This window comes from Megalopta genalis, chromosome 4, assembly GCF_051020955.1.
Source record: "Megalopta genalis isolate 19385.01 chromosome 4, iyMegGena1_principal, whole genome shotgun sequence".
NCBI classification, from domain to species: Eukaryota; Metazoa; Arthropoda; class Insecta; order Hymenoptera; family Halictidae; genus Megalopta; species Megalopta genalis.
Genome location: NC_135016.1, coordinates 21704223 through 21730809, shown reverse-complemented (window position 1 = coordinate 21730809; position 26587 = coordinate 21704223). Strand labels below are relative to the sequence as shown.

At 41.4% G+C, this 26587-nt stretch overlaps 1 protein-coding gene across 3 annotated transcripts in view; it reads left to right on the top strand.

Moving 5' to 3' along the window:
- Positions 1–26587, top strand: part of LOC117218996 (neurobeachin) — a 317626-nt gene that overhangs the window by 17384 nt on the left and 273655 nt on the right. Inside the window, exon 2 of one of the 3 annotated variants that reach the window (XM_033467809.2) lies at positions 710–1733. The exons of the other annotated variants lie outside the window; for them this stretch is intronic. Within the exon in view, the coding sequence (XP_033323700.1) occupies positions 710–889 (180 nt within the window). The 3' untranslated portion in view covers positions 890–1733. Of the gene's footprint in view, positions 1–709; positions 1734–26587 lie in introns of those variants that run through there. 3 annotated transcript variants of the gene reach the window in all.

Genomic DNA, 26587 nt, shown 5'->3' with positions numbered 1-26587 from the left:
GTTTCGTAAAACTTTCTTGGCCGCGAGGACCACGGTCGGCGTCTTAATTAACAATATTCCGCGGTAACGGATTTATTTTCCCAAGAGAGCGCGAAATCGGAACGAACCGGGACGACTCGTGATCCAATACGGTCACTGGCGCGAACCGTTGCGTCGGCAAACCGGGAAAAAACAGAGATCCGCGACTAACGAGTTTACGCGGCGAACGGGAGATAAAAATCTCCACGGATGAGATTAGTTGGCAAGATTTTCCCCTTCGACCTCAGGATGGCAGGAAACGGCCCAGAGAGTTTTGCAGCGCGGCGACAGGATCGGCGAAATTTGACGCGGTTTTATGCTCGATCTGAGAGTAAATTTTCCAAAACGATACAAAATCATGCCAAGATGCGGGCTCGGCCATCGCGCCGCATCTGTTATTGATGGATCCTTGTTACGCTCCGCGTCAGCGTATTGCGCAAGTGGCCGTTCCGAATGCCACGCAACGTCCACGCGAAATTCCGAGGCCCCCCTTCTCCCCCCATTTTCTCGCTCCCTCGCACTCCCCGGCCCTCTATCTCTATCTTACCCTCTCTCCCATTTCGACCGACCGTTACTAATTGATCGGACAAAAGCGCGATTTTGTAATTTCCATATAAATGGGAAATGCAGATTCGGCGTGTTGCAAGATCGACCGGCGGAATTCATGGCCTATTGTCATCGTTCGTTTCAGGTTCCGCGTTCCGCGGGAGACGGTTGTGCCCGTATATTCATCGATCGCCGGCCAAACGGTGGCGTGCATCGATTGCCGGCTATGTCGTTCTCGTTTGACCAACGCTTGCTCAAATACGTTTGCTTATCGGACGAAAAAAAAGAAGAAACAAAACAACCAAAGGGAATAAGAGTGCTCTGACCGGTCACGGCTACTTTCTAACTAGTCCGATTTGCGAACGTAAGCGAGTTCCATGCTTTGACCGCTGTTCCCCCCATTGACAATCGGAAGTTAACGCAGTCTCCTTTTTAACCAGTTTGCTGTGCCGCCTCCTTTTCGGAGCGCGCACCTCCGTGTGTGCCGCGAGAATCAAGCGACGACGAGTATACATACTCGTCGTGACATAAAATACACAGTAAATTCTCTCTGATTGACGCTCGGATTGCACACAAAAATGGAGAATTTAGAGAGAGGAGATACGATTGTTCGAGCCTTGCGGGACTCGTTTTTATAGTTACCGGTTGTCAATAACAATAAAAACACAAGGCTCGAATAATCGTATCTCTTGTTCCAAAATTGTCGATTTTTGTGCACGATTGGAGCATCGATTTGGGAGAATTTACTGTGACGAGTATACTCAAACACGGCTCTAACTGGTTAATATACAGGTTTGTCCCAAAATTATGGCATTTCCGGGAAATTTGGGGTTCCTGAAATCATTCGAAGTAACTTTTTCCTTTACAAAAATGTTCTCCGAGGCATCGTTCACGAGTTATTAACAAAAAACTCTGACCAATGAAAGACGAGATTGGCTGGCGCGAGGCGGTCGAGCCAATGAGCGGAACTGGGCTTCGTGTGCTCGGTGGCACGGCCCCGCCTCGCGCCAGCCAATCTCGCCTCTCATTGGTCACAGGTTTTCCTTAATAACTCGTAAACAAAGCCGCGGATTGCAATTTCGCTGAGGAAAAAGTTACTTCGAATGATCTCAGGATCCCATCATTTCCCGGAAGTACCATAATTTTGAGATACCCTGTGTAGTATAATATAGTACAGTTGTTATATAGTATTATTATTATTATATACTAGTATTATTATATAGTATATTATAGTACAGTTATTATACATATAGTATTACTATATTATATAATAGTATTATTATATAGTATAATATAGTACAGTTGTTATATAGTATTATTATTATATAGTATAATATAGTACAGTTATTACACATAGTATTATTATTATATAATATAATATAGTACAGTTATTACATAGTATTATTATTATATAATATAATATATAGTACAGTTATTACATAGTATTATTATTATATAATATAATATATATAGTACAGTTATTACATAGTATTATTATTATATAATATAATATATAGTACAGTTATTATATAGTATTATTATAATTAGTATTATTAATTAGTATTGCATAAAGCATTACATAAAGTATATTATTAAAAGTATTCCACAAACGGAATACACACCTACGTTTTGTTTTTGCCCCGTTTGATGGGGTCGTCAGGAAGCTGTGACGTCACCAGGTAACGCGTCGGGGCTCGCGAGACGTTATTGAATTGTTAAGTCTGGAATTGCCAGATTTCGGGAACGCAGGAAGGAAGCTCGCTCTATTTACTTCGGGGGTAGGCGGCATCGTACACGCGAGTGTATTTCGCGGGTAACGATCGGGATTTGGAAAGCAATTCAAGAAAGCGCCCAAGAAAATCCTTATTGGCAGTTTCGCCCCACCGTCGGGCACACCTCCGCCTCGCTTTAGCGGTGAAATCGGACAACGGGTTCTACAGAGCAGAAGGCGCGCCGAAGATAGAAAGAGCGTTCTAAATATTTACGCTGAATCGACCGGCCTTTAAAACTCCGCGGAACTTTAGACTTGAACTTTCCGATCTCTCGGACCTCTGCGACGCCCGTAAACATTGTGGACTCTAGAACTTTACGATTCGTCGGAATAATTTAGTTCACGGGACACAGAAGAGGTATATAGTTCTCCGGGCGCGATCGCCCATTAATATTGCTTAAACGCCCGTTACCCGCGTTTCGTCCTCGGCCGGACCTTCGCGGAGGATGTCCGAAGAAATTCGAAAACAGCGACGTCGAGGTTACGCTTAGCGATTTCATCGTCTCGCAGTTTCTCGTTGGAAAACGAAACGTGGGAACGTTTCACCTGTTAAGCGGCGAATTTTTTTAGTTTTAAAAACCCGTCACACAGTGTGCGGAATTAAAATCAAGCGATGACGACTATTACAAATTTTATGAAAAACGAAGAACTAGATTTTTATTTAAGAGAAACTTAACGATTTATCTCTGAAAAGTTATTGTTATTGTAAACTGAAAAATTCTCAAATAATAATAAAATACATGAACAAGAAAGACACATGTAGAAAAAAAATATTAAGTATTTCAATTGTGTTCGGTGTGATATTTCTCGAAACACGGTACCACACAAAGTGGCGCTTCGCAGGTCTTACACCGGTATCTTAACTCCCACCACCCCCTCCGTATAAAATACTTGGCAGTTCTATTGGTAATATAATATAATAATATATATAATATAATATATAATATATAATAATAATATAATAATATAATACAATAATAATATAATATAATAATATATATAATATAATATATAATATATAATAATAATATAATATAATAATATATATAATATAATATATAATATATAATAATAATATAATATAATAATATATATAATATAATATATAATATATAATAATAATATAATATAATAATATATATAATTCTAAAGGTAATATAGCATCCCACCAAATAATATTCTTATTGTATTAGGTTGAAAACTATGAAACGGGCGTTGAACGATGTAAATCGCGTTTTATTTTCATCTGGTTTCGGAGAAGAATAAAATAGAAATGGGATACAAACCCGAAAAAAATTTACGGAATGATTAAGAAGAATACCTTTAAAATTTATAAATAAAAATATCGAGCGCGCATTACAATGAACACAGTCGCAGCTGAACACAGACTAAACAAAAACGTCCGCTTCATAGTTTCCAACGTAACATTTTATTAAAATTTCGAGTTTCCATAGTCAAATGGTAATTTTACGTTTTTAACGACGAGTAAACACGTCGAACGCGCCGTAATAGAGATTTGGTTCGACGCGTGTACACGACAGACGCGCTTAACTGGTTAAACCGCTTGTTCAGAGAACAGCGATTCGACTAACTCGCGAAACTTTCTGTGTACAGTCGCGACGAATTCCATAGTCGAGGCTCCGCGGCCGGATAAAAAAAGAGAAATACGGGAGCAATTTGTAATGCAGTTCAGGGTTCGCGTTGCAGACGGAAAGCTCGTCGGCAAGACAGAAACTTCATCGGCATTCTTTTGTGCTGCTCCGAATTCGACTTTTTTGCTTCACCGCAGACTCTCTCTTACTTCGTCCGTTACTCGGGGATGAGGTGAAGTTCCACGGTTCCGTCGGTTTTATTTGGTTAAGCAAGTCCCGGGTCACCTTTTTCGGAGATGTTGACAAGTGCACCCCAAGGACAGGGTTGTAAAGCTGGCGAGATCCGGGGCGCCCTTTTAGGATCGCCGGGTCCATAAACCAAGGCGACCGAACATTTCGATGCATAAAGCAGTCCCTCTTGAAAAATATAGCAACTCGGTTTGACAAATGGACGCTTCAAGATTCGAATGCTTTGTGTCCAACGCGAGGCTACTTAATAAATCTTCGCGATTCTCTCGTGAAAGCCTGTTGGTTCTGTGTGTTTTCCGCGTTCGACTTTTTCAATGATTTAACCAGTTACCTGTGTGTTCGACGAGTATACTCGTCGCGGAGAAGTGACGGAGTATTTTGTGTCACGACGAGTGGCGGCCCATTGGCCATTTAAATTGTAATTTTAGTGAAAAGAAAAATATATTTTCGAATTTCAAGATGTTTAGAGTATTTCGAGGCAAGGCCAGAATAAAACAAATAAGTACAAAATATGAATAAATATATGAATATTGCAGTATTATTGCAATTTGAATTAGAATTTTTCGTTTAGAGTATTTCGAAGCAAGGCCAGGATAAGACAAATAAGTACAAAATATGAATAAATATATGAATATTGCAGTATTATTGCAATTCGAATTTTTAACTTTTACGAGCATTTGATTTAGTAAGTAGTAATAAAGAAGTAAGTAAAAGTAATAAAATTGTTAATTTTATATAAAATAAAGCCGCCTTTCTGATCCAATATATATTTTTATAGCGACACTTTCTCTGTGTCTGACGAATATACTCGTCGTCGCTCTGAAAAGGCGGCGCCACAGTTAACCGTTCAAACAGCGAAATTTCGTAGAAAGAAGTTTCAATCGAAGGTTTTGCATTTTTATTCAAATTTTTACACGACGAATAATCCGTGCTCACACCGTAATATCAGAACTTTCCGTTGTCGCTGGTCTACAATACGCGAACTAATACGAAGAGGTAACATTTCACGTACACGTTTGACATAGATATGCCAGGCCTGCAGATTTGTATATGCATATGTCACGCACCCGTTACGACCGACAGGCCTCTTGTCAGGGGTCCATTAACCCCTTCTCGGTGCCGCAGGGGATGATTTATACTTGACATTCTGTTTGGGAAAGTAAGATTTATGTTCGCCGATAACGCGCACGTTCTTCCGCGGAACGTGGGAAATTTTAGATAAGAACATTTAGTGGATGAAAACATTTCGAAAATGCATGCAGAAATGTAATCGTGAATTTGATAATCAATGAACCTAAATCTGTGCTATCGTTAAATTCGTGAACAATATCTCTCTGTTCGACGACCAGAAGGAAGGAACGCATCTTTCGTAAAATTATGAAAATATGCGGTAGCCATAATTGTTATTAAAATCGAAGTTACTTTAACCTAACAGGTCTCAGAATTAAATCGACAACTCTTACGAACGGATCGTTGATTAATCGTCGATTAAAGATTGTTCGCTATTTCTTAAGTCGAGTCGACGCTTTTAGACCAGAAAGAAGGAACGCATCTTTCATAAAATTATGAAAATACGCAGTACCCATAGTTATTACAAAAATCGAAGTTACTTTAACCTTATAGGTCCCAGAATTAAATTGACAATTCTTACGAACGGATCGTTGATTAATCGTCGATTAAAGATTGTTCGCTATTTCTTAAGTCGAGTCGATACTTTTAGACCAGAAAGAAAGAACGCATCTTTCATATAATTATGAAAATATGCAGTACCCATAATTATTATAAAAATCGAAGTTATTTGAACCTAACAGGTCCCAGAATTAAATCGACAACTCTTACGAACGGATCGTTGATTAATCGTCGATTAAAGATTGTTCGCTATTTCTTAAGTCGAGTCGACGCTTTTAGACCAGAAAGAAGGAACGCATCTTTCATAAAATTATGAAAATACGCAGTACCCATAGTTATTACAAAAATCGAAGTTACTTTAACCTTATAGGTCCCAGAATTAAATCGACAATTCTTACGAACGGATCGTTGATTAATCGTCGATTAAAGATTGTTCGCTATTTCTTAAGTCGAGTCGACACTTTTAGACCAGAAAGAAAGAACGCATCTTTCATATAATTATGAAAATACGCAGTACCCATAATTATTATAAAAATCGAAGTTATTTGAACCTAACAGGTCCCAGAATTAAATCGACAACTCTTACGAACGGATCGTTGATTAATCGTCGATTAAAGATTGTTCGCTATTTCTTAAGTCGAGTCGATGCTTTTAAATCGAGTCGATACTTTTACTCCAGCCGGCAAGAAAAAATGCGAAAAATATCTCGAAGCATCATTCATACCTGCTCTAACTCTCTCTCTCTCTCTCTCGTCATCGAAACGCATCGTAGGTTTATCGCAGCGGCGAGCTGCGCTGCTAGGATTTGTCATCGATTCGAACGTCCGAGCGATATCGTCGACCGCGATTCGCTACCGTAATCAGTCAGCGCAATTTCCGCAGACTCGAATGTTCAGCCCCGTTGACAGTGACTTCGCCGGTCGACCAATTTTATGCTCGGAGTCTGTTGTCACAGGACGGGCGGTCAGTAATTAATTCGACGATAGGATTCCCGTTATTTGCTTTTCCGCGGCGAAATTCGCAAACGTCGGTCGAATGAGACACCGTGTTGTGAACGGGGTCCGTGGGATCCCGTCGGGCCGCCGATGATAATTACTGAAAGCTGTCGCGAGCCGAGCCTGGGAAATAACGATCTCCTCCTTTCGTAATTGTCGCCCCTCGTCCGGGAAAGCCCGCTGTAATCCGTCTTGTCGTTGATCGAACAAATTATTCCGTCGAACAGACGTTTCTAGGTGAAACGAATTAGATCGCTCGCATCTGCGGCTTCGACGACTCCAGAACCCGCGTTGAAGTCTCGATCGAGCTAGGCTCGGCACTTTCAGTGACCGACATCTGCTCGAAAAAGTCCAACGAGATCAAAGTTACTTGGTTCATTGACACCGAAAATGAGAAATAACAAATTATTGTTGTAAGTGCTGGTTAAATCGACATCATCTATAGAAGATACACGTACATTTGACTCTATTGTAGCGCTGAAATCTTAATCGAGCTAGGCTCGGCACTTTCAATGACCGACATCTGCTCGAAAAAGTCCAACGAGATCAAAGTTACTCGGTTAATTCACACCGAAAATGAGAAATAACAAATTATTGTTGTAAGTGCTGGTTAAATCGACATCATCTATAGAAGATACGCGTACATTTGACTGTATTGTAGCGCTGAAATCTTGATCGAGCTAGGCTCAGCACTTTCAATGACCGATATCTGCTCGAAAAAGTCCAACGAGATCAAAGTTACTCGGTTAATTCACACCGAAAATGAGAAATAACAGATTATCGCTGTAAGTGTTGATTAGACCGACACCATCTATGGAAGATACACGTACATTTGACTCTATTGTAGCGCTGAAATCTTGATCGAGCTAGGCTCGGCACTTTCAATGACCGATATCTGCTTGAAAAAGTTCAACGAGATCAAAGTCACTCGGTTCATTGACACCGAAAATGAGAAATAACAAATCATCGCTGTAAGTGCAGGTTAAACCGACATCATCTATACATAGAAGATTTAACATTCAACCCTATCGTACGTTGAAAATTCTAACAAAGTTTGGTATTTTCGAACTTATTACGATGATTAGGACTTGACCATTAGCGTCGATCACACGTGACATGTTAATTGACGCGTCGAAAGGCGAGTTTGATGGAAACTGCTGAAAATTGGGGTCATTCTTGTGAATTTATTTCGAACAATATAGCGAATCAATCTTTTCGGGATTGTAGATATAATTTGGTGTACCGTTGAAATAATCACACAAATATCATGTTGCTTGAAAATAGGTATAGATAACGTTGCTGTACTCTGTCCCATATGCAGTCAAGTTGTGCAGTCGAAGCTCGAAAACGAAGAATTCGAGAAACGCGCTTCGAAGACACAAGTTCGTCGCGAACGTTTCTTGAAATGAACGGGACGCTTTCGTCGGAATATGTTGCGAAGGTTGTGTACCACATCGTTTTCGGGAAACGAAGTATCGATTATTCGGACTTTGCTGCATCAGGATCCCCTTTAATTCGGCGCCCGAAAAAGATCAGCCGGAAGCCTAGCGCGCGTCCAGAGCGGATTAACTCTCGCGTTCCGACGCGGCGTTTTTCGCGTGACGAAATTTTCATAAAATATTTCAACGAAATTTTCGGCTGCAATTAAAACTGCGCCGCCGAAGTTTACCAGACACGGGCTTTCCGTTCGACCGGCGTGTTCGACTAAATTAGCGGGGTTAATTCGTCCCCGCGAGCCGCACTCGATGTCCACTGCTCATTACCGTTGGATAAAAATTAAGTGGCCGCAGCCCTCGACGACTGGAGAGGGTTATCCTCGCTCCGTGCACCACCATCGAATGGAACGCCTCAACATCACCGCCATAGTGGATGTCCGAGGCCGTTGCTCTCGGACCTGGAAAATGAGATCCTTCTCGGAAAAGTGAAGTTCGTTGCAATTGAATTGTAGCTTTCGAAATGGAGTCGTAATCACACAATCTTTTTAGAATCGACGACAATTTTAGTTTACAGTGATAATAACAATGATAATAATAATAGTAATAATAACAATAATAATAATAGTAATAATAATAATAATAATAATAATAATAATAATAATAATAATAATAATAATAATAACGATAATAATAATAGTAATAATAGTAATAATAATAATAATAATAATAGTAATAATAATAGTAATAGTAATAATAATAGTAATAATAATAATAATAGTAGTAGTAGTAGTAGTAGTAGTAGTAGTAGTAGTAGTAGTAGTAATAATAATAATAATAATAATAATAATAATAATAATAATAATAATAATAATATTTTATTAAACGGAGTAGAAATCACTTTAGTTATGCACACATTTAATATGTGTAAAAAGCGTATTAAGTAGAGTAGTATTAATAAGCGCACCATTCCAACAAAGCTTTATTCGAACAACATTTCGAATAAATTAATCGAATAACATTTGATTCGGCTAATATCGCGAATATAATTTCTTCGAGCAACATTTCGAATAAATTTATCGAATAAAATTTGATTCGGCTAATATCGCGAATATAATTTCTTCGAATAACATTTCGCATAAATTCTTCGGATAAAATGTTATCCGAGTAGCATTTCGAATACAGTAAATTATTCGAACGAATAATATATATATATATATATAATGTATTAATTTTTATAAAAAAAAAGTATTTTAGTCATCGTGGATGCAGTAAAAACTAGTCCCCCTAACATTTAAGAAAACCTGCAAATCATTTCGTCCAATTTCGAGAAAGTTACACCGTACCGGAAGCTGTGCGCTCACTTTTGCTCCTTACCGTATCTTCTGCTGTTCTGAAAAAATTAGCTAAAAATTTGCTACCACGACGGTTGCGTTTCCGGACGCTCGTTTTCGCCACGAACCGCACAAAATCCGCGTTCCTCGAACGATTTCTCCGCTCCCTCTCGGACAAATTCAACTTCCGACGTGTCCGCGTCGATTCGAGGGTTACGATTGCACCGCAAACGTGGGTCCGAATTTTTCTCCGGCCCCGTTCCCGTATATCATTTGCCAATGGGTTGCCAGTTGCCCAAAGCCGCGCGGGCCGTTCCATCGGCGTTCGCCCCGATATTTATAGGTACGATGTGGCCGGCCGGTGTGCACGGTGTTTCCTCGGCTCGGAGACGTGACCTATAGAGAGGGAGAGAGAGTGTGTCTGTATTTGTGTACGAGAGAAAGAGAATGAGCGAGTAAAACCATGTATTTGATCATGAAGTTTGGGTCGATCCGGGGCTCGTTTCGAAGCCGGAACCGAAGCGGGTCGTTGCGAAAATATTTGTGCGCTGTAACACGTGTTGCCAGTCGCCGGCGCAGGTGGAGGCGGCACGGAAAAGGAGCACGGGAAACGTGGACGACAACGAAACGAAACGAAACGAAACAAAAAAATAAAAAAGAGGAAAAAAGGCTTGGCGCGGACAAATAGTAGCGTAGACGAGGAACGGTCATCAATTTCTGTTAACGTTTACGTTTTATCCGGCAGTTCTATTATTCTTTGTGTTGGTTCGCGCCCGCTTTCCCCGTCCGATAGAGTTTCAAAATTCGATTTCGGCCGCCGCGCCGCTCTCGCGGATTCGACGAGCGTCACGCGGTCGTTACCCGACTGCCACCCCACGCGCTTCTCCCCTTCCTCCCCCCTTTTCGATCCGCAGGGTGGCTCTCGCCGCTTTGCGAACGGCCAGCGAAATAAACGATGATTAATTACATCGGCCCGTTGTAATAAGCCCGAGCGTACACCTTAATTCCACCTACTAATTAGTGCTCATTGCGATGAATGCGTGTGCGCACTCTCTCTCTCTCTCTCTCTCTCTCTCTCTCTCTCTTCTCCCTTCCCTTTGTTTGCAACCTCGCAACGATTCGAGGTAAGCGGCCGGCCTCGCTCGCTGAACGTTGTTGCATGTACACGCCGTGTGTAATTAATACCGTGGGCGGAATGAAAGGCGGAGCGAATCGGTCGGTCCTTCAAAGGTGGCTTCCATTCGGCTCGATCGCTGCCGGGACGATATTGAATTATCCCCTAGCCACCGGCGCTCCCAACAATTCCCGTTGCCCCTTTCCGTTACACGCTCCTTACGGGGTGCTCCGGCACCCAATCGGCAAGATTGTTACAGGACGCTGTAGCGAAACCGCTTACACGGAGTGCTCTACGGGCTAACTTTATTACCGCGTCCTTTATCTTCGCTACATCGAAACGCTGCGGCATTCGGCCCGAAAAGATCGCCGGAAGTCGGTTCCAGCGTTTTATCGTAACTCGGAAATTTCTGTTCCCTCGGATCGTCGATTCACCGAAGAATAGTACAGCGGTGTCTCGGTTTTTTAATCGCGAGAAGGAGATCCGTTTCGAGTTCGTCGACTCGAGCGATTCGATCTCGATGCGGCTCTCTTTTATTAACCCTTTGATGCTCCCATTTAAAGGACATAACCGCGTTTTTGTAAATGCTATTAATGCTAATACTATTGATAATAATACTGTTAATAATAATACTATTAATATTAATACTGTTAATACTAATACTATTAATACTAATACTAATAATATTAATACTATTAATATTAATACTACTAATACTATTAATATTAATACTATTAATATTAATATTATTAATACTAATACTATTAATACTAATACTATTAATACTAATACTTTGCGTCTTGCCAAAGAAAAAAAAAGAATTATGAGAAGTAAACCCTAAAAATCGTTGTACCTCGAATTTATTAATACTACTAATACTAATACTATTAATATTAATACTATTAATACTGATACTATTGATACTAATGCTATTAATACTAATACTTTGTGTCTAGCCAAAGAAAAAAAAAAGAATTATTATACGTAAACCGTAAAAATCGTTGTACCTCGAACTTGTATTCAAAAGTTTAGGTTCGCGCACGAAATCTTCAGTAAAGCGAATAACGAGTGAAACAAATAAGTTCATTTGAAAAATTTAAGAAATCGTTTAGTCGCTCGGGAAACGTTTCTTTTTTTTATCATGCAAATTTAGCATGTCGTATGACAGATTTATTTCGTTCATTTTCACTGGATGGAGTTCCGCTGTGTGCGAATCGAAACGAAACGTTTATTGCAATTGGTCTGTCGGTTATGTCGCGATGGCATCCATACATAGTCGGATTTATGCGACGATATTGCGTTAGGTCGGTTAGAACGTAACGTTTGAATGAAATTATTATGCAATTTCAAGGATAGCCAGTAATTTTGGAATTTCGAAACGTTCGATCGCACAGAAATCTGACGGTCTGATAACCGTGTCTCTAATTTGTTAGGATCCCGTTTTCGCTGTACAATGAACGGGGAAAATCGATTTTTGTAACTTCGATCAAAGTTTTGATTAATCGATGACGAAGGGAAGGAAACGCTCGCGCGTCGAACATATTTTAACGATATTCCATGTTAATTTTAGCGGGCCGAACTTTCCCAACAATGTCCGATATTTTGTTCGAGAACAATGCGCATGCATACGTACGCAGAGAGCCTCGCCCGTAATTACTCGAGCGATAGGAATTTTGAACTTTGTTTCCGTGAGTTAATTGTCGACGTTCCATTGTTAGGGGCAACGACACTTTTTCATCTCAATTACCGTTCTTTTTATCGCGGTATGGTTACGGCAGCATGTGTTCCAAATTCTATTTAAATCGGCCGGAACCAGTTATCCACGCGTAATGAAACAAAAGCGATGGGTTCATAAAAGGAAAGCAGAAGCATACAAAAATTTCGCGAAACGCGCACGATAAAATGGCTCGCTGAATGCACATTTTTAAACGTCATTTCGTTAAAACGTAGTTCATCATTTTTTAAAGCACTGACATATTGTTGTTTAGTCTACGAATAATAATGCAACGCTAGAAATATTTTTATGAATATTTAAAATAATTTTATTTGGGGGAGTAATGATTCCATTAAATTGTCTCATCGTTCTCTCTTAAAATACAGGGAGTCCCAAAGTTATGGTATTTCCTGAAAATGAGGAGTTCCTGAGGTGATTTGAAGTAACTTTTTCCTTTACGAAAATTTTTTCCGAGGCATCGTTCACGAGTTATTCACGAAAAACAATGACCAATGAGGGGCGAGCTCAGCTGGCGCTAAGCGGTCGAGCCAATGAGCGGAACTGGGCTTCGCGCGCTCGTTGGGTCGTTGGCTTCGCGCTAGCCGAGCTCGCCTCTCATTGGTCACTGTTTCTCGTTAATAACTCGTTAACGGTGCCTCGGAGAAAATTTTTGTAAAGGAAAAAGTTGCTTCGAATGACCTCAGAAATCTCTAATTTCCCGGAAGTACCATAATTTTGGGACACTCTGCACAATTTTACTATAATATATGTATTGCAGTAGTGGCGCTGTTTAGTAGCGCTTCAAATTGCATAATTTTGTTGAGCCTGTAGAATTTGCTTTACGATGATTTTTTTTATAAATACGTAAATTCTATATGCTGCAATTAAATTAACGCGTTGACTTAAGTTTTTTGAAATCGTGAGTTGCCGTATTTTTCTTTACAACCACAGAATCGTGAATTTCCTGTCATAAGCACTATATTGGTACACACAACTATCTAAAATGTATGCACTAAAAAATGAAACGTAACGCAACGATATTTTTATTTTATTCCTACAAACTAAATTTCTATTTTATTCCTATTCCTGATTTAATTTCAAGACCCTGCATTTACGTGAACACTGCGATTCTTTACGCTTTTTGAAAGTTTCTGAAACGCGACGCTTATCTTTTGGTAAATAAAAGAAGAGCGAACGAAAGAATAAATTTTCATAAAATTCATTTTCATTCGCGGTCTAATTACCAACGATATTAATTACATCAAACGCGAAGAACGCGCGAGCCATGCTTCATCCTCTCAACGCTCGAAACACTTTACTATTCTCGGCACTTGTTCTCGTCCACCTGCGCCGAACGTTCCGAACCACGTGTTCTATTTTTATGGAACTTTTATCTCGAAGGTCGTGCCGAGCCGGTTGTTATCAAGAGGCGAATTGTTCGTTGCCGAAGATACGCAGGCGAATGATAAACCGCAGCTCGGCGAAACCGGTTGATTCTTCGGTTCTAAACACTTTCGAACGCTCGGAACAGACAAAATCGATGTAACAGAAATTTCGGGCCCAGAAACAGAGAATATAAGTTACACAAAGCGTACGTTGATAAAGGGTTAACACTCGTTTGCACTCGAGTAATGATCTTGAGACGCCACTAAAATTATTGTATCACGTTCCAAGATCATTCTTATATTAATAAAGTTTACATTTACAACATTGTTAAAAGTGTAACTGTTTACGAGTCATCGGAAGACATGATTTCATAAAAATGCACTTAAAATGCACTTCGTCATATAAAATGGGAATATAATACTATGAGTCAGAAAAATTATCTTAGGTTTACTATTAAAATAGCTTCGAGTGCAAAGGGTTAATACATCGATGCTGCGACTATACTGGGGTGTCCCAAAAATGTCTCGCAAACCGGAAATGAGAAGTTCCTGGGATCATTTGAAGTAACATTTTCCTTAGCGAAAATGCAACCCGTGGCTTCATTTACGAATTATTAACGAAAAACACTGACCAATGAGAGGCGAGCTCGCTCAGCGCTTGGCGGCCGAGCCAATGAGCGCACGAAGCCCAGTTCCGCCCATTGGCTCGGCCGCCTTGCGCCAGCATATCTCACCTCTCATTGGTCACTCTTTTTCGTTAATAACTCGCAAACAAAGCCGCGGATCGCATTTTCGCCAAGGACAGACTTACTTCAAATTACCTCAGGAACCTCCCATTCTCGGTTTGCGAGACATTTTTGGGACACCCTGTAGAAACATCGCGTTGAAACGGCTCCGTTTGGGCAAAGATAATTGAGCCTTTTATTTCGAAAGTGGCATAAGTCACTTTACCGTAATGAAAAGTGGTGATATTTTAATGTTTATACGAAATTATTTATACCGAGAAGAATATCAGTACCCTGAGATAACAAATACAAGTAAATCTTCTCGAAAGTTAGCATCCATATTTTTAAACGGTGTTAAAACGCAAACCCTTAAATATATCGACTTAAAAACAAAGTGACTTATGCCACTTTCAAAGTAAACGGCTCAATTGCGACGCGTCCGAATTGTTCCCGCGGCGCATGGAAAAGCGGAAAAATCATCGACTGTACGCACCCGTCAACGTTTCGCGATTACGCTGTTCGAATGCGACGTTGTTCTGCTGCAAGAATGCACTTTCGTGCACTGTCGTGCGAGAATGAAAATTTAAAAAACAATTTGCCAGTGAAAATTAACCCTTTGCACTCGAGTGGCGCCATTAAAAATTGTTATGTCATCTTGAGAAGATAATCTTATAGATCGAATTTTTGTTTGTATTTAAAGAGCTGTCAGAAACTTTCAAAATAAACGGCTCAATTGTCGCCGCAAATGGGCCCTTTCATCGTACCGTCTTTCTCGCGCGCACTTGTTTCTCGAACGCGGGAAGCAAACTGTAGAGCTCGATGACAAAATCAAAGGTTAAATCAAGGGTGGGGGAGGGGGGGGGGAGTGACAATAGGAGTCGTCGAATTGCGAAAGGCGGCGACGAACACGAACGACGCGTTAACTCGTCTTCCCCGGTGAGCCGGTTAATCTCGTTCACGAGAAACTTTCAGCACTCGCGTCGACGAGGGACCGCTCGTCTCCGTTTTCAATTAGAAAATTGCTGGTTCGTCGCGCTACCATTTCTCCGCGGAGAGACGGAGCGAGTCGCGGCGGCACGCGCTCGGTTTGAACGGCTGATGCGACGGCGATGGCACAACTGCGTCTTAACTCGGTAAATTCGCCGCGGTTACATGGTAACAGGTTGGATGCCATTCTCCGGCGAGCAGATTACATATGTACGTACGCCGGCTGATACCATTATCAAATCATACGCCGCGCTGTTTCGCAGGCGAGCTTATCGTGACGACGTGTCGGGCACGTTGGCACCGACGAATTCGAGCCGGTTAACTCGAGAAGTCGAATTTATAAGGGGCGAGCTCGTGGAAAACTCGGGAAGGTCCGGTCCGAAACGGAAGAATTATTGCAACGTTAATTCGTGCAACGTTAATTAATTACGTGATTGGAAACGCCGATGTTTTGATTCGCGCCTCGGGCGTCGGCATGCTCCAGGAAAGCTAATCATCGCCGGCTCACGTTCGTTTCAAATCCGCGAACGTGTTCTATTATGTCACTCATCGACGTAATATTACATTCGCTACGCGCCACGGAACCGAGTTAATTCAGTCCCTTCGTGTCCCGGCAGCGGTAAATAAAGTCCGAAGAATTTGATCTCGTTTAATCCGATCCCGTTTCGTTTGTGATGAAACAGTTTGCGAGCTCGATCGTTTATCTTTTTGCCGTATCGATTCGTCGGTCCCCGTAGAATTTCGGATTCAGAGCGATACCGTCCTATCCGATTACCGGGAATTTATCGAATGGAACAAGTCCTTTGCGGATTTAATTAGCATGGGTCTCGAGAGAGCGATGATATCGTTAACAAGGCTTTTGAACTCCTTGCGTTCCTCGTGGTTCGAGGAACTCACTTGTTTGCTGTTCTCAGAAATGTTTAGCTTCGTTCTGTTCGTTCTGTAAGATGCAGTCCCTCGGAATGATAAATAAATTACAGTCGTACATTTTTATTATTAATTGGTCGTTCGGAAACTTGTGTTTCGTTTTTCAAGCAAAACTGCGTTTTGCGCGCTGTTAAAAAAGCGCTCGATTCAGTGTTTTGCCAATAAGAATCACGACTAGAGGAATGTTTTTTAAACATTTATTATGTTTTTTAATATTTATTATTTTCTTTTAAACGTCAAACAATCGTATGTCATTCTCTCGCGAAAATCCGTACTTCCTTACATCCGCGTAAAAGTTCCTTCCATGCCAATAAAAATCGGTAACGAGACGAGATAAATATTATCATTTCCAAGAAAACATTCGTCTGTCTCTTGAACGACGACTTTGTTGTGAAATCGCGGTTCGTTTCGAGCCTCCGAGCCGCGGTCTACGTCGCGTTGGAGACGCACAAATTTTCATAACAATAGCCCGCGAATCCTCGAGCATCGATAGCTCCGTGAGCCATGAAAAGTGAACGAGAAGAGTGTCTTTTGAAAGAATCGCATCCGTCTTTATACAATCGTCGATCAATTGGATCCCATTAATACGGGGAAATAGAATTCCGTTTTACCTCGGCCGCAAGATATAATATGTACATACTCTGGTCGATTTCCTTTGTTATCGTTCGATAAATCGTCGTAACCGGCGACTCTTATTTCCGCTAACAATTTGCCAACGCAACGAGAAAGGAATACGTATGCATGTACAGGGTATCCCAGAAATGTCTCGCAATCCGAAGGTAGAGGATTCTTGAGGTAATTTGAAGCAACTTTTTCCTTAGCAAAAATGCAATCCGCGGCTTCGTTTACGAGTTATTAACGAAAAACAGCGACCAATCAGAGGCGAGATCATTTGGCGCGAGACGGCCGAGCCAATGAGCGGAACCGGGCTCCGTGCGCTCGTTGGCTGGGCAGCCGCGCGCCAGCCGAGCTCGCCTCTTATTGGTCAGTGTTTTTCGTTAATAATTCGTAAACGAAGCCTCGGAGAAAATTTTCGCAAAGGAAAAAGTTGCTTCGACTGACCTCAGGAATCTCCCATTTCCAGATTGCGAGACATTTTCGGGACACCCTGTATATTGCGACCCTGTTCTCTACGGTTATTCTTCTGCGACGATGTTTCTTTGAAACTTTCGCATCGACCCGGGGGTTCGGCGGCCGACCGATTCGCGGAGGAGAAATATTGCGGCGATAAGCGGAATCGCTTATCGATACGGCATGCTTAATCGCGGTAATCTCGCCGTGCAAATAGTGCGGTGTCACTTGATTCGATGCATACCTGTACTGACCGTGGTCTCAATTAGCCGACGTATCTCGCCGCCTCGAAGCGATCTACCTGTGCCCGTTACATTATTCGACGCCCGATCGGATCGATTAGATCTTCGTCCGAAGTTCGACGAAACCGAGCCAAAATTCATTGTCCCCACGGAACAAAGATTCCGAGATAACGGAGATTCACATTTTTCCCCGACGAATAAAAAAGACATTGGACGATCCAAGCTGGAACTTAGCAAACGCAATTTCTTCCTGAGAATTACATGGACGGCTCAGAAGCCAACCAGTGTAAGCCTGTTAACCTTTAAGTTGAGATAAATAAGGATTGTTGCAAATTAGTCGTGAAAAGATAACAATGTCGCTGATAATGCGAGGCAGAATTTTTAATGCATTTAAATAGAAAAGAGAAGAATCAGTAATCTGGATATTTAATTATTTTATATTTTATATTTTGTTTTATATTTTATATTTTATATTTTATATTTTATGTTTTATATTTTATATTTTATATTTTATATTTTATATTTTATATTTTATATTTTATATTTTATATTTTATATTTTATATTTTATATTTTATATTTTATGTTTTATATTTTATATTTTATATTTTATATTTTACATATTTCATATTTTATATTTTATATTTTCTTATAATTGTTTTTATTTCGTTAAGTCACTCCATGATCAATATAAGTGCTCTTATCTCTTGTTTATTTATGAAGAAATCGACTGTATTGATTTGTCGACGAAAGGTGTTACGATAAAGATACGTTTCCACTGCGTAATTCATTTTCAAGGAAAAGTGCACTTACCACTGATTGCCTTCTGAACGCATTCCAGGCTTTACGACGGAAACGAATGCAATTTAAAATAACACGAATGTCTCAAGGATTATCGGAGAAAGAAGTATCCTGAAAATTGTGTTGTGGAAGATTTTTATTCTACGTAAACAGCCGCGGTCTTCCGATCAGCCAGATGAAATCTTCGTTCGGAGGCGAATGGAACGACGAAATTCTCCGCGGAGAACGCTCAGGCTCCTTCTTAAAGAACAGGAAAATTTCAAGAAGATTGCCGCTCCTCCTTCGTTCCAAACTAGGAAAACATCGTGCGTTGGAACGCGAAGATGCAATTTAGAAGCCGGAACTTCTTCCCGCGAATTTCCGTGGAGAACGATTCGCCTCTCTCTTTACATAATTCGACCTCTGATCAGGCTGATTAAGGTTTTCGTCCGAAGTTTACTAAAACACTAAAATTCCTCGCAGCGTCGGCGTAAAGTGTTTAAGGAAAATGAGAAAGTATTCAGGACGAGGGAGATTCCCTTTCGCCCTCCGTTGCAACGGACTAGGAAAATATTGGGTGCTCCATCGCGGTGCTGCGATTTATTGGGTTGGCAATTTAGTAATTGCCGATTTTTGTTCAATGAAATAACAAATTTTTTTTTTACTTGGGACGAAGTTTAATCTGTAATGTATTTTCCATTTTGTTCGACGACCTTTTTCCATCTCTCTGACAACTTGAAAATTCCACGCTCGTAGAAAGTCTGATCCTTTTCGGCCAAAAACTGAGTTAAGTGAGATTTTACAGCGTCATCGTCATTAAAAGTTTTACCACGAAGGGAGTTGTCCAGGGATCGAAATAAGCGGTGATCCGATGGCGCGGGATCAGGGCTATATGGTGGGTGTAACATCAATTCCCAACCGATATCCATCAATTTTTGCCGAGTGGACAAAGACGTGTGCGGCCTAGCATTGTCCTGCTGGAAAATGACACCTTTACGATTGACCAATTCTGGTCGCTTTTCCTTGACCGCTGCATTCAATTTGTCCAGTTGCTAACATTCACGGATAATAAAAAATAACATAATAATAATTTTATAATATAACATTTACGGATATCATAAAAATGGGAGTGAGAGACATCTATAAATGAAATCGGCAATTGCTTAATTGCCAACCCAATAAAAATCTCCTTAATTTTAATTTTCTAATTTTTAAGATAAAACATATTTCATAATAGCGTTTTATTTGGAAAACAGTGAAAATATTTGTGCCATAGTTTGGAATGTTTTTATTTAATTTATATTATCATCGAATAAAATCTTTTTATTTTAATCGTATTTGAATTATCATTATATACTTGAATTATATATTATTTGAAAATTACTTTATTTGAGTATCATCAAATAAAATCTTTTTATTTTAGTCGTATTTGAATTATAGTGTAAAGTATAATTGTTGTGATAATTTGATACGAACGAAGTGCTTTTCATCAGCATTATAAACGTACGTTCGATATTTTTCAATGAATAGTTTCGACGGCAATAAATGTTCATTTGTCTTATCTCGTCTTACGTTACGTTGATTATTTTCACGATTTATCATCAGATTAAGAACTATTGCAACTGTTCTATCATTGTTAACTGCTGTATCATTGAAATAAAAAATATTTTATTTTCTCTTTTTGGATTATCAAAAGATAATATTTTTACTTTCATGCTTTACCTTCGGATTACTGAAGTAAATATATAAATATCTATGTATTTATAAAATATATATAAATAATAAAATCAAGTAATAAAATATAATAAAATAATAATAAATAATTTAATAACATAATAAATAAAGAATAATAAAATATATTTATTTCATGCTTTAGCTGCGAATGATCAAAATGCAATATTTCATTTATCGAAACTTTGTGAATTAAAAATATTTTCTCTATAAATATTATCTAACTATAGTTAACCTCCTCCACGAATTCCACATAAAAAAGAACCAACATCTCGAATTCCGTGAACATCTTTTGCCCCCGCCTAATGTCCTAGTCCCCGTCCTAGCGTTAAAACACAGAAATTCCCCACAAACGTCGACGTAGGCTCCTTAAACAAAATAAGGAAGTCTTCGGGACGAAGAGGAGATTGCCTTTCGTTCCAACGGACTAGGGAAATATTGGATGCTCCATCGCGAAGGTGCAATTTGGTAATAGAAACTTTTTCCTGCGAATTACCGTGGAAGTTGAAAGTTCTGCATCGTCGAAGGGCGGGGGAGAGGGGGAGTCGAAGTATCGAACTCGGCCGGGGTTGGTGTCGGACGGGAAAATGCTCGCGGAATTAAACCGAGGGACTACAGGTAAATGGAATATAGCCTGAAATTTGAAATTCAATGTTAAAAATACTGGCGCGCCGAGGAGGAACCGCCGCGACGAGGAGTAATGAATCGCCTCTCGACGATTTCAGGCTTGTTCCTGTTAACCTTTTAGGCACGACACGCCACTACAGTGGCTTCCGTGGATGTCATCTCTCTGAACGATGCACCACTATAGTGGCTTACTCTAGTAGCTCACTCGGTCATCATTTGAATCAAATAATCGTCTTCATATGTATTGTTTCACACTTCTTTTGTCTTCGCGTCGATTTACAACAGTCCACAGGGTGTCCCAAAAATGTCTCGCAATCCGGAAATGGCGGGTTCCTCGGATCATTTGAAGCAACTTCTTCCTTTACAAAAATGTTCTCCGAGGCACCGTTAACGAGTTATTAACGAAAAACAGTGACCAATAAGAATCGAGTACGGCTGACGCGAGGCGGCCCGGCCAACCAGCGCGCGAAGCCCAGTTCCGCTCATTGGCTCGATCGCCTCGCGCCAGCCGAGCTTGCCTCTCATTGGTCACTGTTTTTCGTTAATAACTCGTTAACGGTGCCTCGGAGAACATTTTTGTAAAGGAAAAAGTTGCTTCAAATGGCCCGAGGAACCCGCCACTTTCGGATTGCGAGACATTTTTGGGACACCCTGTATATACAGACAGAATATACAGTATCAGTCTCTGTACAGTACATATCAGACTCCGTCGTCCAGAGAAATAGCGTCGCGCAGAATTCAGCCGTACCTAAAAGGTTAATTGACGTCGAAACTTTCGACGGGACCTCGCTCTCCTTTCATACGGATTTCCTTCCCCATTGTTTCCCGGACCGCCGCCGCAAGAAAAAGGATAACATTAGCTGGTGTTTCGGGAATAATTGAAATGCGATCGGTAACCCGGACAGTGTACGAGCCGGGATATCCTCGGATAACGGGGCAGAGACCCACGCGGAAGCTCCATTTTTAACGCTCTCGCCGTTCGCCCGCCGGGTAATAGGGCTGTAACGATCGAAATTTTTGGCAACGCTCCACCGGAGCTTGCCGCCGGAATTTTTACTGGCGCTTAAGGCCGCCGACTTCGAGGGGACAAAATTTTCCGACCGCGTTTTATGGCGCCGCGCGCCGCCCGAAAATATTTCGCCGCCGGCTATTAGGCTGGCACGTAACGATCGCGCATTTTTCATATCGCGTTTTTAATTTTTACGCCAAGGCGAACGTTCCGGCTCGCACCGGAGGACAAACAATCGATTCTTTTCTTTTTTCTTTTATTGTACAGTTCGAAGGTGTAATTCGTCGAAATTGTTCCTCACGAAACGGCGTGCTTCAATTTACCGACGTAACGACGACGAGTTAACGGTTTTGAGAGAGACCGACGACGCGCTCGCTAACAAGCGTCGCGGGCGAATATATTAAAAACTAGGCGAGACTAGGACAGAGATATCGATGCTCGGAGTTACGTAAGTTATACTTCTGCATGAGAATTATATACATCGTTATCTTGAAGTACGATCGACCGCGTGCACCAAATTTTCAAGTGCAGCAATGTCTCTCTAATTGACGGGCGGATTGCGCACGAAAAGCGACGATTTGGGAAGCGGAGATACGATTATTGGAGCATTGCGGTTAAATTATTACAGTTACGAATTGTCAACAATTATTATATTATTTACTTTTATGACAATCTGAGCGTCAATTAGGGAGAATTTACTGTACAATAATGTCTCTCTAATTGACGCTCAGATTGCGCACGAAAAGCGACAATTTGGGAAACGGAGATACGATTATTCCAGCCTTGCGGTTAAATTATTACAGTTACGAATTGTCAACAATTATTGTATTATTTACTTTTATGGGCAATCTGATCGTCAATTAGGGAGAATTTACTGTACAGTAATGTCTCTCTAATTGGAAACAACGTTTTTATAATTGTCGATAATCTGACACTATAAAAACGAGCCGCAAGGCTCGATCAATCGAATCTCCTCTTCCCAAATTGTCCACTTTTGTGGACAGAATCTCAGAATCTGGGCGTCAATTAGGGAGAATTTATTGTACAGTAATGTCTCTCTAATTGACGCTCAGCTTGGAAAGAAAAATTGACAAATTGGGAAAACGAGATACACGATTATTCGAGTTTCGCACCTCGTTTTTATAATTGTCGATAATCTGACACTATAAAAACGAGCCGCAAGGCTCGATCAATCGAATCTCCTCTTCCCAAATTGTCCACTTTTGTGGACAGAATCTCAGAATCTGAGCGTCAATTATGGAGAATTTACTGTACAGTAATGTCTCTCTAATTGACGCTCAGCTTGGAAAGAAAAATTGACAAATTGGGAAAACGAGATACACGATTATTCGAGTTTCGCACATCGTTTTTATAATTGTCGATAATCTGCCACTGTAAAAACGAGCCGCAAGGCTCGATCAATCGAATCTCCTCTTCCCAAATTATCCATTTTAGTGGACAATCTGAGCGTCAGTAAAGGAGACATTACTGTATTTCCCCTCGTGGAAGCTTAGGTCAACTTGTAGAAACGCGACGATTTACGACGCGAACGTTTATCAATCTTCAGCTTTATTCAACAACTTTTCCAATTATGTATCTTCGAAGATGCTTTATCAGGCTTGTTGGTCTTTCCGATGTTCCTAGCGTAACAGTCACGCGTTCGATAGATTCGCCGACAATTGACCGAGTAGCTGACGATTCAAATATGTATACTCGGTTAGCTGGAGGTTCAACGACTTCGTTCCCGAGAAAAATTGGGTTGAAGAAATAACTCTGTTGAATGGGAATCACGTGACGCGCGTCTGGCCATGACATATCAATCCTACTTCCCGTCATACTACAAGCCACGCGAACTCGACGTATCTTCCAACTCAGTTTCCTCGAAAACAAAGCCACCGATTAAAAAATGTTGCGCTTCTTTTTGCGATTTATTTTTGCATGTGGAACCACCGTTCGGCCGACTGTGCCACGATTTCTGGCGCGGTGCTCGTGGCATTTACATTTTCGTCGTTTTTAGCATCGCTTTTTAACCCTTTGCCCTCGAATGGCGACCATGGGGCGCCGCTGAAAATTGCTATACCATTTGTCCAAGTAGTTTTTACACGATTAAGTTGCTTTGTATTTAAAGAGTTGTTGAAAATGAAGAAATATGTGCCGGCAAATAATTCGGTCAGTCAATTTTATATCCACGCGATGCGAAACTAATAAAAAAGATCGAAGAACCATATGTTGGAGGAAGTACTATAGTTTTCGAGTTAAAACAGCTTCGAGTGCAAAGGGTTAAATGAAAAGATTTGACTCGAGACCCTGGATTCCTCGATTCCTCAATGTCGTGGACAATATTCTGCCAAATTTTCTTATCAGATCTTTGTCAACCCTATGATACAGAATCACGGTGTAACGGTCGTTACAGATTATTCATGGCCACCCTGTAGAAGCCGGCAGCGTCGCGCGAGAAGCTTTATAGAAGATGAAATTGCTGCATCATTTGTCCAATTAGTTGTTAAAAATGAAGAAATATGTACCGGCAAATAATTCGGTCAGTCAATTTTATATCCACGCGATACGAAACTAATAAAAAAATCGAAGTACCATATTTATAATTGGAGGAAACAATCATAGTTTTCGAGTTAAAACAGCTTCGAGTGCAAAGGATTAATTGAGAAGATTTGACTCGAACCCTCGATTCCTCGATTCCTCGATTCCTTGATTCCTCAAGGTCGCGGACAATTTTCCGCCGAATTTTCTTATCAAATTATTGCCAACTCTGTAATACAGAATCACGGTGTAACGGTCGTTACAGATAATTCATGGCCACCCTGTATAAGCCTGCAGCGTCGCGCGAGAAGCTTTATAGAAGATGAAATAATCCGACCTTGTTTAATCGGGGTCCGTGGATCGATATCGGGGCATCAATAAGATCGTTTTGGCTTTGATCCAGTCGTGTTTGCCGCGGCGTCGGCTCTGCTGCCGCGGCCTTTCTTTTTCCGGTTTACAAAACGGAGAAAGCGTTCTCGGAGGTTCGCGGCGGTGCTCTCATCGAAACGTTTTCTGGTTGTCGGAAGAAAATCGCGGGGCTTCGGCGTTCGAGTCTTCCCGGCGCAAATATTTGCACGGTGCCGAAGTAGAGAAGACGGGAGGGGGGGCGGTGGGTGGCATCGTGGGTGAAGCGTCCTTAAAATTCGTACGAATTACGGGCGTCTCGCGGCGCACTCGACGAACACGGTAATTCGTTTTATGGGAGAAGTGTTGTCGAACGAATGTGGAACGAATCCCGCCGGCGGTTTTTTTTCTCTTCGTCGCGCGGCGATTCCGGATCGAAGATCCCCGTCGTCCCGGTGTTTTCCTTTCATTTCTCGCGGAGAGATTGCTGCCGGGCTGTTTTATCTCGACGGTCGCCCGCGATCTAGAATCTGGATAATCTGGATAAGACACCGCGCGTCCGTTCCGCCGAAGGCGTGTTACGTGAATCCGCTGCTCTATTTATCGCGACGCTATATCTAATCGGGCAGATTATTACTTACCGAGCGTGAAATCGCGAGGCGCGAGCCCGTTTGATTCGATTAAAAATGTCGTTCCGATAACGCTTTATTGATGGAACTTCTTTCACGGTTTCGAGATCGCTGAAGCGCGAACGCGATCTCTCTCTCTCTCTCTCTCTCTCTCTCGGCTGCGCGAGGCTCGTTCTCGTTACCGGCGACATTTAATTCGATGTCCCAGGCTTGTTTAACCCTTTCCTTACGGCAGCCCGCTCCGCTGGAGTGACGTCACAGAACTCGACGCACCGCGCCGCGAAGCGTGCACTTTGCGCGTCGGCAGTCTTCGATGTTCGGACCGTGTGCTCACTTTTTGGGGGAACCCTGTACCACGGAACAGTCAAACAAACGTTCGAAACGAACAATGTCGATGTTTTCGGCGATCATTTGCTGGTGCATGTTATTCGGCTTTGCGGGTACAGTCGATTCTTTCCGATTGTTCTTCAGCTTGCAAACAGAAATTGTTAAATTCGCGGAGAGGGGATGCGATCGTTCGAGCCTCGCGACTCGTTTTTACAGTCGCCGATTGTCGACAACTATGAAAACGAGTCACGAGCAGTCAAGAAAATGATAACGAGTCATCTTAACGAGACAGAGCGAAGGAAAATGTCGCTCCATTAACAGATCGTTGCGCGAACGCCGATTATAGTCGGCACCCGTAACGAAAGGGTTAATCCTGGCACCGTCGTCGATTCTACACGTTCCGTGCCAACGGAGAATTTTCATACCGAGGCGGCGAGATCTTGCTTGCGCTGTTACGAAAGCGTTGCGCCGTTTTTAAAACACGTCGACGCGGATTTGCGTCTGACGCCTGTCTCCGCGCGTCTGCATTTTTAAAACCTCTCCTCGCGATTTCTCCGCGGGAAGAGCGGCGGAATTAGTTCTCTTCAGCGGCAGCTTGATTTAACGTATTCGCGAGAAGAATCCGCGCGTGCACGTTTACGTTAAAGCGAAAATAATTCGAACGAATTTATTCTCGCGCCGTTCGACGCGCGCGAGAGGAATTATCGCCGCGGAAAGCACGAAAGTCCGGAGAACCGTGCGAGAAATTCGAAATAGGAGTTCGAGCGATACATGTTTCGGTCGCTTAAAAAAAAAAAGGTGACCGGGACACAGTTAAACGCGACTCGAGAAAATAGTGGCAGCAACTACAGAGACGTCGCGCGCGCGTGT